We start from the raw sequence: 12,546 nt of genomic DNA, 5'->3' as shown, positions 1-12,546 counted from the left end.
ATGAGTTCACAATCAAAATTTTACATTTTAATTATTTAGAAAAACGTATTAACCTCAATAAAAAAAATATCTCAAAGATTAATAGTTAATTTAGGGTTTCCTAGCTATCTAGAGGGAATTGTTCCTTATGATGTATATATTTATAATGTATGCATCATAAGGAACAATTCCCTCCTTAAAACGAGAAAACTTGTTCGAAATTGTTTATCATTTCGAACAAGTTTTCTCGTTTTTAATAACAAACTAAAGGCTATGAGGCACTGACTATATATTAGTGCCTCATAGCCTTTAGTTCCCAGTAGATAGCTGGGAAACTTTCTCCAAATGATAAGTTATTTAGAGAAAGTTTCCCAGCTATCTAGAGGGAATTGTTCCTTATGATGTATATATTTATAATGTATGCATCATAAGGAACAATTGCAAATAACATCAATTGGATTTCCGAAAACTCCACTACCAAGTAATGTCAAATAAAGTTTATTTGATCCTCGTTTACCTGGATATTTGATGGAATTATCCCATGCCTGAAGGATTGTCGCTTTATATTCAGCTTCCAAGAGATATCCAGTTAATTCCAAAGTAAATGGCGTCTCACTTACATTATCAACGAAATTAAATGCTGCGGCATAAATGTGATGAGAAATTTGTGTCATATTCGTCTTAATCATTTGTTTATTACGTCTTGTTGTTGTCACAGTGAGATTACTATGTGATCCGATCTTGTAATGTTGAAAATTCTTCCAATCAAAGCCTGATTTCGATAAACTGTCAGAATCTCTCGGATTAACAATTACATATCCGTTTTGAACTCTTAATGGTGTTTCACTCAAAAGATTGATGTCTTCTTCGAATTGGCCTTGTTTTCCATTAATTTCGATAAAATAGTTTCTATAGAGAGATATAATATCTAAAGTCTTTTTTGATAGTTGGAGATAATTAAGCAAATAATTAAATAAAAGATGACTATGTTTATTAAATGGCATGCATTCAGAAGCAAATTCATTCTACAGCAATGAAATTGTTGAATAACAATATGGATACAAGTTTTTAACATTTCCATTCATATTTCGATCTACTTGTGGATTATATTTCGATTTCCATTTGGTGATTTGATGGTCAAGAATCTTCCCATGTTTGAATTTAAGTCACTTTTTTTTGCTTATGCAGTCCTCTTTTTTTGTGGTGTTTCTTCACTAAATTGAAGTTGTTCATAGCATATTTAATGAAGAACATATCTACTGCTATTCAAAGTTTTAATATTAACTTGATAAATCTAAAAATATCATATGTGCGGCCGTGATAGATTAATTCTTTATAAGTTATCATTTTTTGCTCTCCAAAAAAGTGACAATTCATTTTTTTGGTTTGGGTATTAAATGTAACTTATTCATGGTAATGCTTATAATAAGCAAGAATAAACGTCACTTTTTAATTTTTTAAGGAGAAAGAAATCAAAAATGTGCAAAAGTTTATTCCCAGAATTAATGGACCAAAAAATGGGATCATCAGATATCTGTATCCTAATGACAGATCAACATTTTCTGTGAGCTCAAGTTTATTCCATCCTGCATTACCAGGTTTATATAGCACAGCGATGCTTAATGTTTCATCAGATTACTCCCAAATGTATTCAGGCGAGTATCAAACAATATGGGTTGATGTTATTTTCAAAAAATTAATTTATCTAACTCACGTTTCATATACTGCCAGAGTGGTAAATAATTCATCATGGAAATATCCGACAGATTTTTCTATTTTAGGAACCACTGAAACAAAGCAAACGATTTCAATATTCAGAAATAATAATCCGAGCTATCTTAATAAGACAGAGCCAGTTGTAATGCCTGTTCGACCAGGGATTTATCAATCAATAAGGCTAGAACAACTTGATTCAAGAGTTGATTTTTTTGTAGTTCAATATTTAGATTTATTTGGTGCAATATGCGATCCAATATCGATTTGTTACGGAAATCCTTTTGGTATAATATGCACACTTCCTGTGAATTATTACATTGCTTCATTTTTTAGTATCTTTTCTTCCTTTATACTTGTTCTCAGTTAAATAATTCTAGCTATATAATTAGAGTATTGGTAAAAAACTCCTCTTCTTGTTTTGAAAGGCATATAGAAGAGGAGTTTTTCCTTCATTATCTTTTGAATCTATAATAAGTAATTCTGCGATTCCTTTAAAATTGCCCAATGCCACAAAATGGAGTGCAGTTTTCCCTCTAATTAGACAAATTCCATACTATGTTGCATGTTGCAAAATGAAAGCAAGTATAACCTTCAATTATCTTCATGTTTGTATCGAAAAATGTGAAATTAAAAGCATTGCAACTTCTTTTTGATTAAATGCTGAGGCAATATGAAAGGTGGTTTGCTAGTTCTTATCAATTGAGCTGATTTCAGCTCCATGAGATATGAGAAAATCTGCAATATTAATTAAATTTAACGCTGTCGCATAATGTAGAGCAGTGTAACCGATGTTATCCTTTACATTAACATCTGCTCCATATGAGACAAGAAGTTCGACTATTTCTTGATTCTTTTTTATTGTAACATAATGAAGCGCTGTTCGTCCTTTATTCTCTTTTGCATTGATATCTGATCCATGCAAGACCAGTAAATCTGTCAATTCATTATTTTTCTTTTCGATGGCAATATGAAGAGTTGTTAATCCATTATTATCCTTCACATTGATATCGGTGCCATTTGAAATAAGAAGTTTAGCTATTTCAATACAATTTTGGATGATTGCATACATAAGGATAGATTTTCCATCAAAATTGTGTGCATTGATATCTGCTCCATGCGAAATAAGAATATCGGCTAATTGTTTAAAATTATGATATATTGCATAATGAAGAGGCGTTTTTAAATAATTATCTTTTGCATTAATATCTGCTCCATGGGAAATAAGCATTTCTGTTAATTCTTTAAAATTATTATCAGTTGCATAATGAAGGGGTGTTTTCATATAATTATCTTTCGCATTTATTTCTGCTCCATTTGAAAGTAGAAATAATGTAATGTCTTTATTTTTCGTAATGATTGAATAATGAAGGACACTATCTCCGTTAACATCTTTTGCGTTGATATCTGCACCATAAGTTGTTAAAATTTCTACAATTTCCTTCAAGTTTTTTTCTGTTGCAAAATGAAGAGCAGATTTTCCATATTTGTCTCTGATATTAATATCTGCATTGTATAAAGCAAGGAACTCAGTCATATCTTGATACTTATTTAATACTGAGTAATGAAGAGCAGCCTTTCCATCATTGTCTTTTGCATTGATATCTGCACCATTTGAAATTAGAATCCTTGCTATCTCTTTTCTATTGTTTAGAACAGCGAAAAGAAGAACGGAATTTCCTTCGATATCAATCGAATTGACATCTGCTCCATTTGAAATAAGCATCTCAACTATATCTTGATTATTCATTAATACTGCAAAATGAAGAGCTGTTTTCCCATTGTAATCCTTAGCATTGATTTCTGCTCCATTTGAAATAAGAAGTGCGGCGACATCAATTGCATTATTTATTGCTGCAATGTGAAGTGAGGATTGCATGTATTTATATTTTGCATTAATGTTTGCATTGTGAAAAATAAGAACTTCGCCAAGAATTTTACAATTAAATTTTGCTGCATAGAATAAAGGCGTGAAACCATTATCATCTCTGGCATTGACATCAACACCGTGTGAAATTAGATATTTTGCTATTTCTCCATCATAGTTATATAAACTTGCTGTATGATGGAGAATTGTTGCTTCTACGTCATCTTTGGCATTGATATCAGCTCCGGATGAAATAAGTAAATCAAATAGATCTTTTCGGTTGAAAAATGCAGCGTAATGAAGAGGAGCTTTGCCATCCTCAATTTTTGAATTGATATCTGCACCATTTTTAATAAGAAATTTTATTAATTCTGTCCTAACATTAGTGATTGCATGATGAAAAACAGTATGCCCATTATTGTTTCTTTCATTTATGTTAAAACCTAATGAAAAAATGTATTTAAATATCTCAACATTTTCATTAGTTCCTGCATAAAAAAGAATAGATTGTCCTTGATTATCTTTTGCTTTTATATCTGCCCCACTAGAAATAAGTTGTTTCACAACATCAATAGTATTTGATTCGCATGCAAAATGAAGAGGTGTTACCCCATAGATATTTTTAGGGGAAATGTCTGCACCAAGTGCAATTAAAAGTTGAACAATTTCCTTACTGTTTTTTAAGGCCGCAGAATGTAAAGCTGTGATACCATTCCTAGATTTCGCATTAATGTCAGCTCCAATTCCAATAAAATATTCACAAAGTGATGATATATTAAATAATGGCGAAGCAATAAAACATTTGTTAATGTGATTTGTTAGATCCAAATAAACAAAAAATGCTTGAAGATTGTAAAAATCAATGCAATCATTAACATCAATATCAATTCCATATTCATTAACTAAAAAGTTACAAAATCAATGTTGTGTGATGCTATTGCATATTTCATGCATTCTTCATCCGGGTCATGCTCTTTTAAACATTCGCTCATGATATCAGGATTTCCTCCCAAAAATGAAAATTGAAGGCATTTTGGAGTGATTTCTGAATTGAATTTTGATCTTAATAACTTGAAACATTCTACAGCTCCATGATAACAAGATAATTCAAGCAATGTATAGCCTTCTTCTGATTCTGGATAAAAATCACTTTTCAATTTTTGATTTTTATCAAATCCTTCTCTTTCTATAGATATTATAAATAATTCTTTGTTGTCATCCATAATAGCCTTAAAAATTGTATTCTTTTGATGAACTTCGATTGAATAATTTTCAGAATCGTAAAATATGAGCCTGGGTTCTTTTTCTTCACCAATTGTAATGCAAAATTCCTTCCTCAAAAAGTATTGAAATATAGTGGATACATCTTTTGTTGAAATCTGCGGATATTTTAGATAAAACATCTTAAATATGGATAGATATGATCGAAAATATCTATTATTGTATATAGATGCAGTTTGTATTAATGAAAGAATCCGAAATGGTGGATACTTTATGGATTCAATAAGTTGATTATCTAAATCAATAAAGACTTTGGAAATTGCTGATTCAACATCGGTGTTTATTCTGTATAGTGCTCTAATGATGAGCTCATTATAGTGATACATAATGAATTTATGAAAAAAGTGAATAATATAAATATATTGTTTTAACTTTGTTGATTAACAGGTATTAAATATGATACAAAATATCCTTTTGAATATTTTATTTGGTAAATTGGCGCCAATTTTTGAAAAGTTTACATATAGTTCAATTTTTAAAAAAAAACAATGTCACATTCGAAAGTTATAACAAAGTATTTTAATTCAAAAAATTCTGAATGCTTCATTTAAAAAATTGAGATGGACATAGTTTTCCAAGACTAATTTGCTCTGTAATATGTCAGTTCTCTTAATGATGAATTGCTAAATATACTTTAATACTAAATCTACTACTAAATTTAGCTATATGAGATAAATTAGAGATTCCGATGTTTATATTAGTGTTATTTCGTCTTGAAAATTAGATAAAAATTATATCTATATAGAATTATAAAGCTTTCATTTATTATAGTAGAAGTATTTTTCTTATTTTGTTTATTTTGAAATTTATTTAAGTGAGTATTTAATAATGAGCCAAGTTGTTAATGGGATTGAAATAATATAGGCGTTAAATACTATTTACAACACTGAAAATTGATATGAAGCACTGATGAAAATGAATCGATAGGAGTTAGCAATAGCATGAGACCTAAATGACAAGCATCACATAATATTTGTCAGTTGTGTTACTTTTATCATGGTATGCAATTATCAAATTTTGAGATTTTAACACTTCTACCGAGGAATGCCATGGCAGATATGATTCTGTTTGAAGAATATATCTTTTTGCTTATGGCTGATAAGATTTTATTCATTTATTTCCTCAAAAACGCATAAGAGCAAGATTCGATTTTGATGATTGTCACCGATCGATTTTTTGTGTAAAAATATTTTCAAGCAGCTTGTTGAAATTGTAATTACTAGGTTATAAATCGAATTAACAAAACTATTTGTTAAATCGGTGGATATCACGAAACGCAAGAGTAATATGAACGATCCTATCACATCTCTATCTATTTCCTAGTATAATCAAATGGAAATGCACGGTTAATTTGGGATTTTGACCCAATCCTTAACATCATTGTTCTTATATTTGATCAAAAAGTAAGAATTTTTGATCCCTCTTAGAAATTTGTGCTTGATGTCAATGTAAATATAGCCATTGTACCAAGCAAAAAGCAAAATTTTAGTATATGCAGATTGAGGCTTTCCCCAGAATTTACTAATATCAGACTCCGAACATAATAGGTTTTCCTTTATTATTAAATATGTAGTTTCAGCATACGATCTAAGGTCAAAGTACAACAGACCAATATAAAATTAAAAGAGGCCAAACTCGCATGAAAAAAAAATTCACAAAACTTTTCAGAGAAATAATCTCTAAATATGTTATTAATACATTTTAGTAGAAATGGAAAATCATGTAAAGAATTTTTGAGTTTTCAATGCTGATTGTTAGATTGATTTTCTTCCTCTCAAAAAAAAACTTTTCTTTTTATCCAAAATAAAATTGACTCTCAAATTCTGATCGATCAGCCATCCATAACCTATTCACTAAATATATTTGGATAACTTCTCGCGCCTTGAAAAACAAAAAATTGAGCCAAAATTTTTCACGGTTTTTTGTTTTTCCCCTATCGTCATTGATATTCGTCAATATAATTTCCAATGGCCCAGTGTGAAGTTGGTAGTCCGTCTTTTAATCTTTCTCAGCTTACTGATTCGGCCTTGGTGTCAAGTATATGTAGCCCATTTATAGGGATGGAAATTAACAAAGATGCTTTTTGCATTTCCTTTCTGACGAAGTCGTTGCTTCCTCGCATTAAGGATAAGATAAAAGAGATCGATACTGAGTCATTCAAGTTTATTCCCGAGATGGCAAAGCTTACAATTGATAATTTCGGCGATGAAGGATTACAAATCATCCACACCTCAGTATTATCAGAGATAATTAATGCAATACATCTTTCCGGAACAAAATACACATCTATTTACATAGACCTCTATCGAGATACGGCATGCAGAATTCCATCTAAATATCGCGACCAATACGTTGCAAAACAGATCAAAACTCTCGCCGTATCGAACGATTACAAGGATCGTACCCTTGCAGCTACTCTAATCCCGATCGTTAGCAACACAGAGCTTGTTGTTGCACAATTCCATACTTTGAGCCTCGATCGTGTCGATTATGTCTGCGCAGCCATCGTCGATATTCTTCCTAAGTGCTCACTCGATGAGAATGTAGTTAGCTACGTCCTTACAAATGCTGCTAACGATAACAGCGAGATTGTCAAGCAAAGAGTTGCAGATGTTTTCGGATGTATCGCGCCGAAAAATCTGGAATTATTTGCACAGGTATTAAACGATGCAAGTGCTGGACGCTTCGCTGTAAGGTCGATTCCACAAATTGCCGTTGCGAATGGAATTTCGGCTATCGAAAATTTATTCAAAGTTGCAGCAGATAATTACCCCGTAGAGTCTGGTGCAGCCTTATTTGATATGGTTAAGGGTGCTTCGAAAGAAGACCAGCCTATATTAATACAATTTACGAAAATGTTAATCAAAAACGTTACTTTTGTATGGCACTTATACGAACTTTCCGAATTGTTCGAAGATAAGGAGCCATTTTTCGAGTTCCTTTCACCAGCCAAGGCCAAAGATTGGAGACTCAGATACGCATTACAAATACAGACACAGAAATTCATTCCTATTTTTGGAGCCCGGCTTCTTAACTACGTTCTCAGATATAGCGGCGACCTTGTCGCTATCATCAGAGATGGTTCTGCGCCGCTATGGGCGGAACTTATTCCTTACGGTCAAGCCATAGTAGATAAATTATTATGGCTTTCTACTAAGGGATTCAAAGCGAGAATAATTGTCACTAAAGCAATTGTTCTCTACGGAATTAAGCCAAAATTTATGGACCTTGCCAAAAAATTTGCGGTTGATCCTGTTTCAAATGTTAGATATTGCCTCGCATCGCGTCTTGCGGAGCAAAATGAAAAGGAATTGTTTCAAGAATTGTTTGGAAATAATAATGATCCTGATATCAAAGCTCTCAAAATGTTATAAACTATCTATTTGTTTCGTTTTTATATAATATTTAACATTATTTTTAAAGAAAGTAAATTAGAAAACAATATTCATAATATATGGACTAAGTCTATCAAAATTCTCATTGGTAACTTCAGTTAAATCGTCTATCGAAAGAGTAGTAATGTCAAATGGGCATTTTATACGCCCAGTGACTATTTGAAGCCATGTATTTTTATCGAGGACAAAACCGTCGCGGTTAACCATTGGAGTTCTCATAGGTAATCCTGTAACCATATCCTTTGCTCCTAAAGCCAAGTTTATGGACTTTTGCTCTTTTTCGTTTTTCGGAGTATCTGAAGAGCACGAAGACAATATTCCGAGATTCATATCGGCAGATGGTTCACTAATAACCTCCTGCGTCTTGTTCAGTTGTTTTTCTTGATATTGTCGCCTGGAGATAATTGGATCATCATCTTCCAGTAAAATATTTGAAGTAATTTCTAGTTTCTCTGTTCTATTTCGAATTTTTGGTTTTGAAGGAATTGTCTGATTTGTAGATCTGGAAATTATTTGCGCTTTTGACTGCCCGGCATTTTTGATACAAGCGACTACGATATCGAAAGCTTCTTTTCTGAGATATTCTAGTATTTGGTCTTTTGGAATATTCGGAATTTCCGGCTTTGGACGATCTTTAAATCGTAACGGATCATAATCTTTTTTATAATGCGAAGCACAAGTATAACCAAATCTTTTTTGTGTGGCAGCAAATATACCCCAATGTTTCTCTGCGATTCCAAATGCTTTGAAGAGTTGTAAACGATCGTGGAATGCGATTTCTTCTTCTTCTGACCAGGGACCGAACATAGGTTCCTCTCCAGGAGGTCTATTTCGATAAAAGAATGCATTTGGGTTGTAGTACATTACCCTTATGGCACTCTGTCTGCATGGCGAAATCTCATTCCAATCTTTTGTTTTCAAATGGAATGGTAAAACTTCCAAATTACCTCCGCTTTTGATATATTGTGGTACAGGTTGTGGATCATATCCACAACGCTCAAATCCAATCCATATTTGCTCCGGCGTATACCCAGGTAACTCTTGTTCTAAATATTCTGCAGATGAGCTTATAACCAGCAAATCCTGTTCAAGAACTTCTGGTACTTGAATCATTGCAATTGGGTATATTTTGCTATATTCAAATTCTAAACTACATTTGCATTCACTCATCAAAAAATTGTAAAATAAAAGATGTTTGGGAAAAAATTCAGTAAATGTAAATCTTTCAAATATTTAAATTGACCACTTCTCAAATCGTTATGTTAAGGGTTATCAATTCTCATTCTCAAATTTTAACAACATCCGCAATATAATGAATATGATAAAATGATGATGTTTTGGACAATATTTAAATTTTGAATATGTGTTTCAATTTTTTTGTCATTTTCTAAGTACTTTGTTAGATTCTTTTTTCATCTTTCTCAATTTTTTTAATTGCAAAGTCTCATCACACTTTTCAATGCTCGATTTTTAAAAACTGTTTAAAAATGGAGCTTATATTGAAATAGTGTAGAGACTAAAAACTTCCCAGCCAAAGTAATTATTTGAAAATACTAGCTACATTTTTAAAATCAATAATTCGCCATTTAATTTAAAGAATATTGTAAAATTTCCTTTTTCAATTTGTTAGTGGGCGTAAAATAACTTATTAATGATGAAAAAATGATCACTTATTAATGTGCAATTTCATCTTTAGTCAAATCAACCATTACTCCTTATAACAATTATCGAAAAAAATTAAAACATGAAATTGCTATAATATTTATTCAAATTTGAGACTTGAAAGCAATTTTGTCTTTGTTCCTTTGATAAAAGCTATAAAATATTGACTCTTATTATTTTCAGAAAGGTGACCAAACTATTTTTGAAAGTCCGCCATAACTTTAATGGTACTATTTCAGCGTGTACAATGAATACAAAAATTCTAAGAGTGCCACATAAAATAGTACTTTAGACTTGAGTTAATGCTACCAAGCAAATGTTAAAAAGATGACTTTAGTGTTTTGATAATCAAAGATTAAAATCATTATTGTCTAAATCAATAATCATAACGACAGAAGTTAATGTTTTTTCATCAGTGCTTTAAATCCACTTTTAAAAGTATACCTCAAAAATCAAAATATCAAAAAAAATTGGCCGATAGGTTTGGCTTTAATTTTTGTCTGCTTTTATGATTTGATATGGATGTTATAATTTTAAAAGTTGAGCCAAATTCACCAATAGATTTTTGAGATTTGCAAATACTCAATAATTTTCAGCGTGTTATCTTTTATTAAAAGAACTATTTGGTTTCAGTATCATATAAATTGATATTTACTTTCTATTTGAACCTTCATTTAGCTAATGATTTAGTAATACAGATTTCATCTAATCCTTATAAGAGAATTTTGAATTTGTTATAATAAAAAAACAAACAGATATAGCTTACACTTCTATAATAAAGATACCTTTTATAGAAATCAGTATGAAATGTGTTTTTTGACACGTAAAGCTCTCAATTCATTATAACATGTTTGTCGATTTTTATATATTTTTCGCTTTCATTATCTATGATATTAAAAATTATGTCATCAGAATGTGAAATAATTAAACAAATGCCCTGCGGGAAGTATTTTATACTAGAATTTATAAAAAAAATCACTGTACGTTTAGCCTACTGGTTATGTCGTGGGGTTCAAAGGCAATATGTTCAAATCAGTAAGCACCCAGTTTTTTTTTTTTATTTTTTTTAACAAGGTGAATATAACTTTTGATCGAAATCAATGAGTTACATGAATTATCATTTATCTAACTACAATTAAATTGTGAAAATATACTATCCAATATTAGCGTTTAATAAAATCAAAGATTATTGACTTATATTTTGAAAGTAATCTAAGCAGAATTTAGATATCCAAATTCTAAATATCTTCATGCTTAGATGCTAGATAATATATTCTTATTTGAAAAATTTATAATGTTATTATTTTCTTATTTGATATTTACTACAAGCAGAAAAGCATTTATATTGTAAATTAACAGATTATGATAATTATACTCGTTTTTATATGTTCTTAATGAAGAATATCAAACGTATTTCTATGAGTTTTAAAAAATGAAAAGTTTTAATATGGCTAATATATTTATTATCATTAATAGAATAAAAAAGTTTTTTTCGCATATCACTCGATGATTTACCTTCGAGTTTTGATAAATTTCGAAAAAATTTAAGGAATGCTCTTTGAATTTCTTTACCTATAAGCATATTATCTGCCGTATTATTTTTCGCTAATTGTAGAATTTTATTTAATTTTAATAATTAACCTTCTAAGCTTATTGAGAGATCACATTGTATATTTGATACGTAGTACATATGCTAAATCTGTGAATTAGATTGTAAGATATTGAACAAACGTTCTTAAACATTTTAGATTTTAGGGAATTACTGAATTAAACTATATTTCTTATATGATATCTTCATGTTTGGATGCTTTGGGTATAATTTATTGGGCTTTTTCTATCCAAATGTTTGGCAATGGTAACCCAATTTCTAACAAATTTATGATGGAAAAATTTATGACTTTTATGGAGCCGAAAAAAAAGCATAGAATGAATAAGACTATTAAAGATAAGCTGTAATTTGATTGTGAATTTTAAGAAAAGAATTTGGATTAAAATTTGAAATTCTTTTTTTTTGAAAATTAGCCGATGATATGCTTAAGCTAAAAATTACTAGAAGCGGTGTGATATAATTTATATAAAAAAACTCATAATTGCCATTATTATTGGTACATATAAAGTCAAATTATAATTTGCAGTTATGCTTTAATCAAAATCTATATTGAAACGCTTTGTCACATCCATTAAAAAGGCTGTCGCATATAAATCCAAACATTTGCTTGGTATGTACTTTTCCATTTTAACGTCCTGATTGATATAAGCATGTTTTACACTTTAAAATAGTAATTATGACAACCTGTACACCATAGAAGTAGACTATAACAAGAAAAATTAGATTGACATCGAATAATTTCAAGATTTAGAAACAATTTGTAGCTTTCTCAATTATCTAGAGTTAAAATTAATTTATAATGAGGTCATATATTTTAATTATCTTGTAATAAGGGTTTCGTTTTGCGAAAAAAACGTACAATACGCAATTTCGCTAAAAAAACATTTAGCTAGCAATTTCGACCTTTGACTCCACTCAAGACGTCACTTTTTTAATTTTGCGGTATCATATTTTTTGGAAAATCTTTATGAATATTATATAAAAAGTCTCTTTAATATCTATATTTCGTATTTTTATCGATTTTTAAAGTTTTTGCGAAA

The 12,546-nt window shown here is 30.2% G+C and overlaps 4 protein-coding genes across 4 annotated transcripts, besides 2 other annotated features; 1 reads left to right on the top strand and 3 right to left on the bottom strand.

Annotated features, from left to right (window-relative positions):
- The first annotated feature begins 95 nt into the window (after positions 1–95).
- Positions 96–181: a mobile genetic element.
- A 161-nt stretch (positions 182–342) lies between these two features.
- Positions 343–416: a mobile genetic element.
- Positions 417–1,445: 1,029 nt separating this feature from the next.
- Positions 1,446–3,571, bottom strand: TVAGG3_0318730 (ankyrin repeat-containing protein DDB G0279043 family; the record flags this gene model as incomplete). Its single annotated transcript, XM_001581191.1, has 1 exon — positions 2,381–3,571. The coding sequence occupies one exon, from the start codon at positions 3,569–3,571 to the stop codon at positions 2,381–2,383; it is 1,191 nt and encodes a 396-aa protein (XP_001581241.1).
- An 890-nt stretch (positions 3,572–4,461) lies between these two features.
- TVAGG3_0318720 (proteasome regulatory particle assembly) lies at positions 4,462–4,782 on the bottom strand (the record flags this gene model as incomplete). Its single annotated transcript, XM_001581190.1, has 1 exon — positions 4,462–4,782. The coding sequence occupies one exon, from the start codon at positions 4,780–4,782 to the stop codon at positions 4,462–4,464; it is 321 nt and encodes a 106-aa protein (XP_001581240.1).
- Positions 4,783–6,790: 2,008 nt separating this feature from the next.
- On the top strand, positions 6,791–8,216 carry TVAGG3_0318710 (uncharacterized protein; the record flags this gene model as incomplete). The annotated part of the gene is made up of 1 exon (XM_001581189.1): positions 6,808–8,214. The coding sequence occupies one exon, from the start codon at positions 6,808–6,810 to the stop codon at positions 8,212–8,214; it is 1,407 nt and encodes a 468-aa protein (XP_001581239.1).
- Positions 8,217–8,238: 22 nt separating this feature from the next.
- On the bottom strand, positions 8,239–9,411 carry TVAGG3_0318700 (uncharacterized protein; the record flags this gene model as incomplete). The annotated part of the gene is made up of 1 exon (XM_001581188.1): positions 8,272–9,405. The coding sequence occupies one exon, from the start codon at positions 9,403–9,405 to the stop codon at positions 8,272–8,274; it is 1,134 nt and encodes a 377-aa protein (XP_001581238.1).
- Between the last annotated feature and the right edge of the window lie 3,135 nt (positions 9,412–12,546).

This window comes from Trichomonas vaginalis, chromosome V (assembly GCF_026262505.1).
Source record: "Trichomonas vaginalis G3 chromosome V, whole genome shotgun sequence".
NCBI classification, from domain to species: Eukaryota; Parabasalia; order Trichomonadida; family Trichomonadidae; genus Trichomonas; species Trichomonas vaginalis.
Note: the sequence above shows the minus strand (reverse complement) of the source record. Positions and strands in the feature narration are given on the sequence as shown.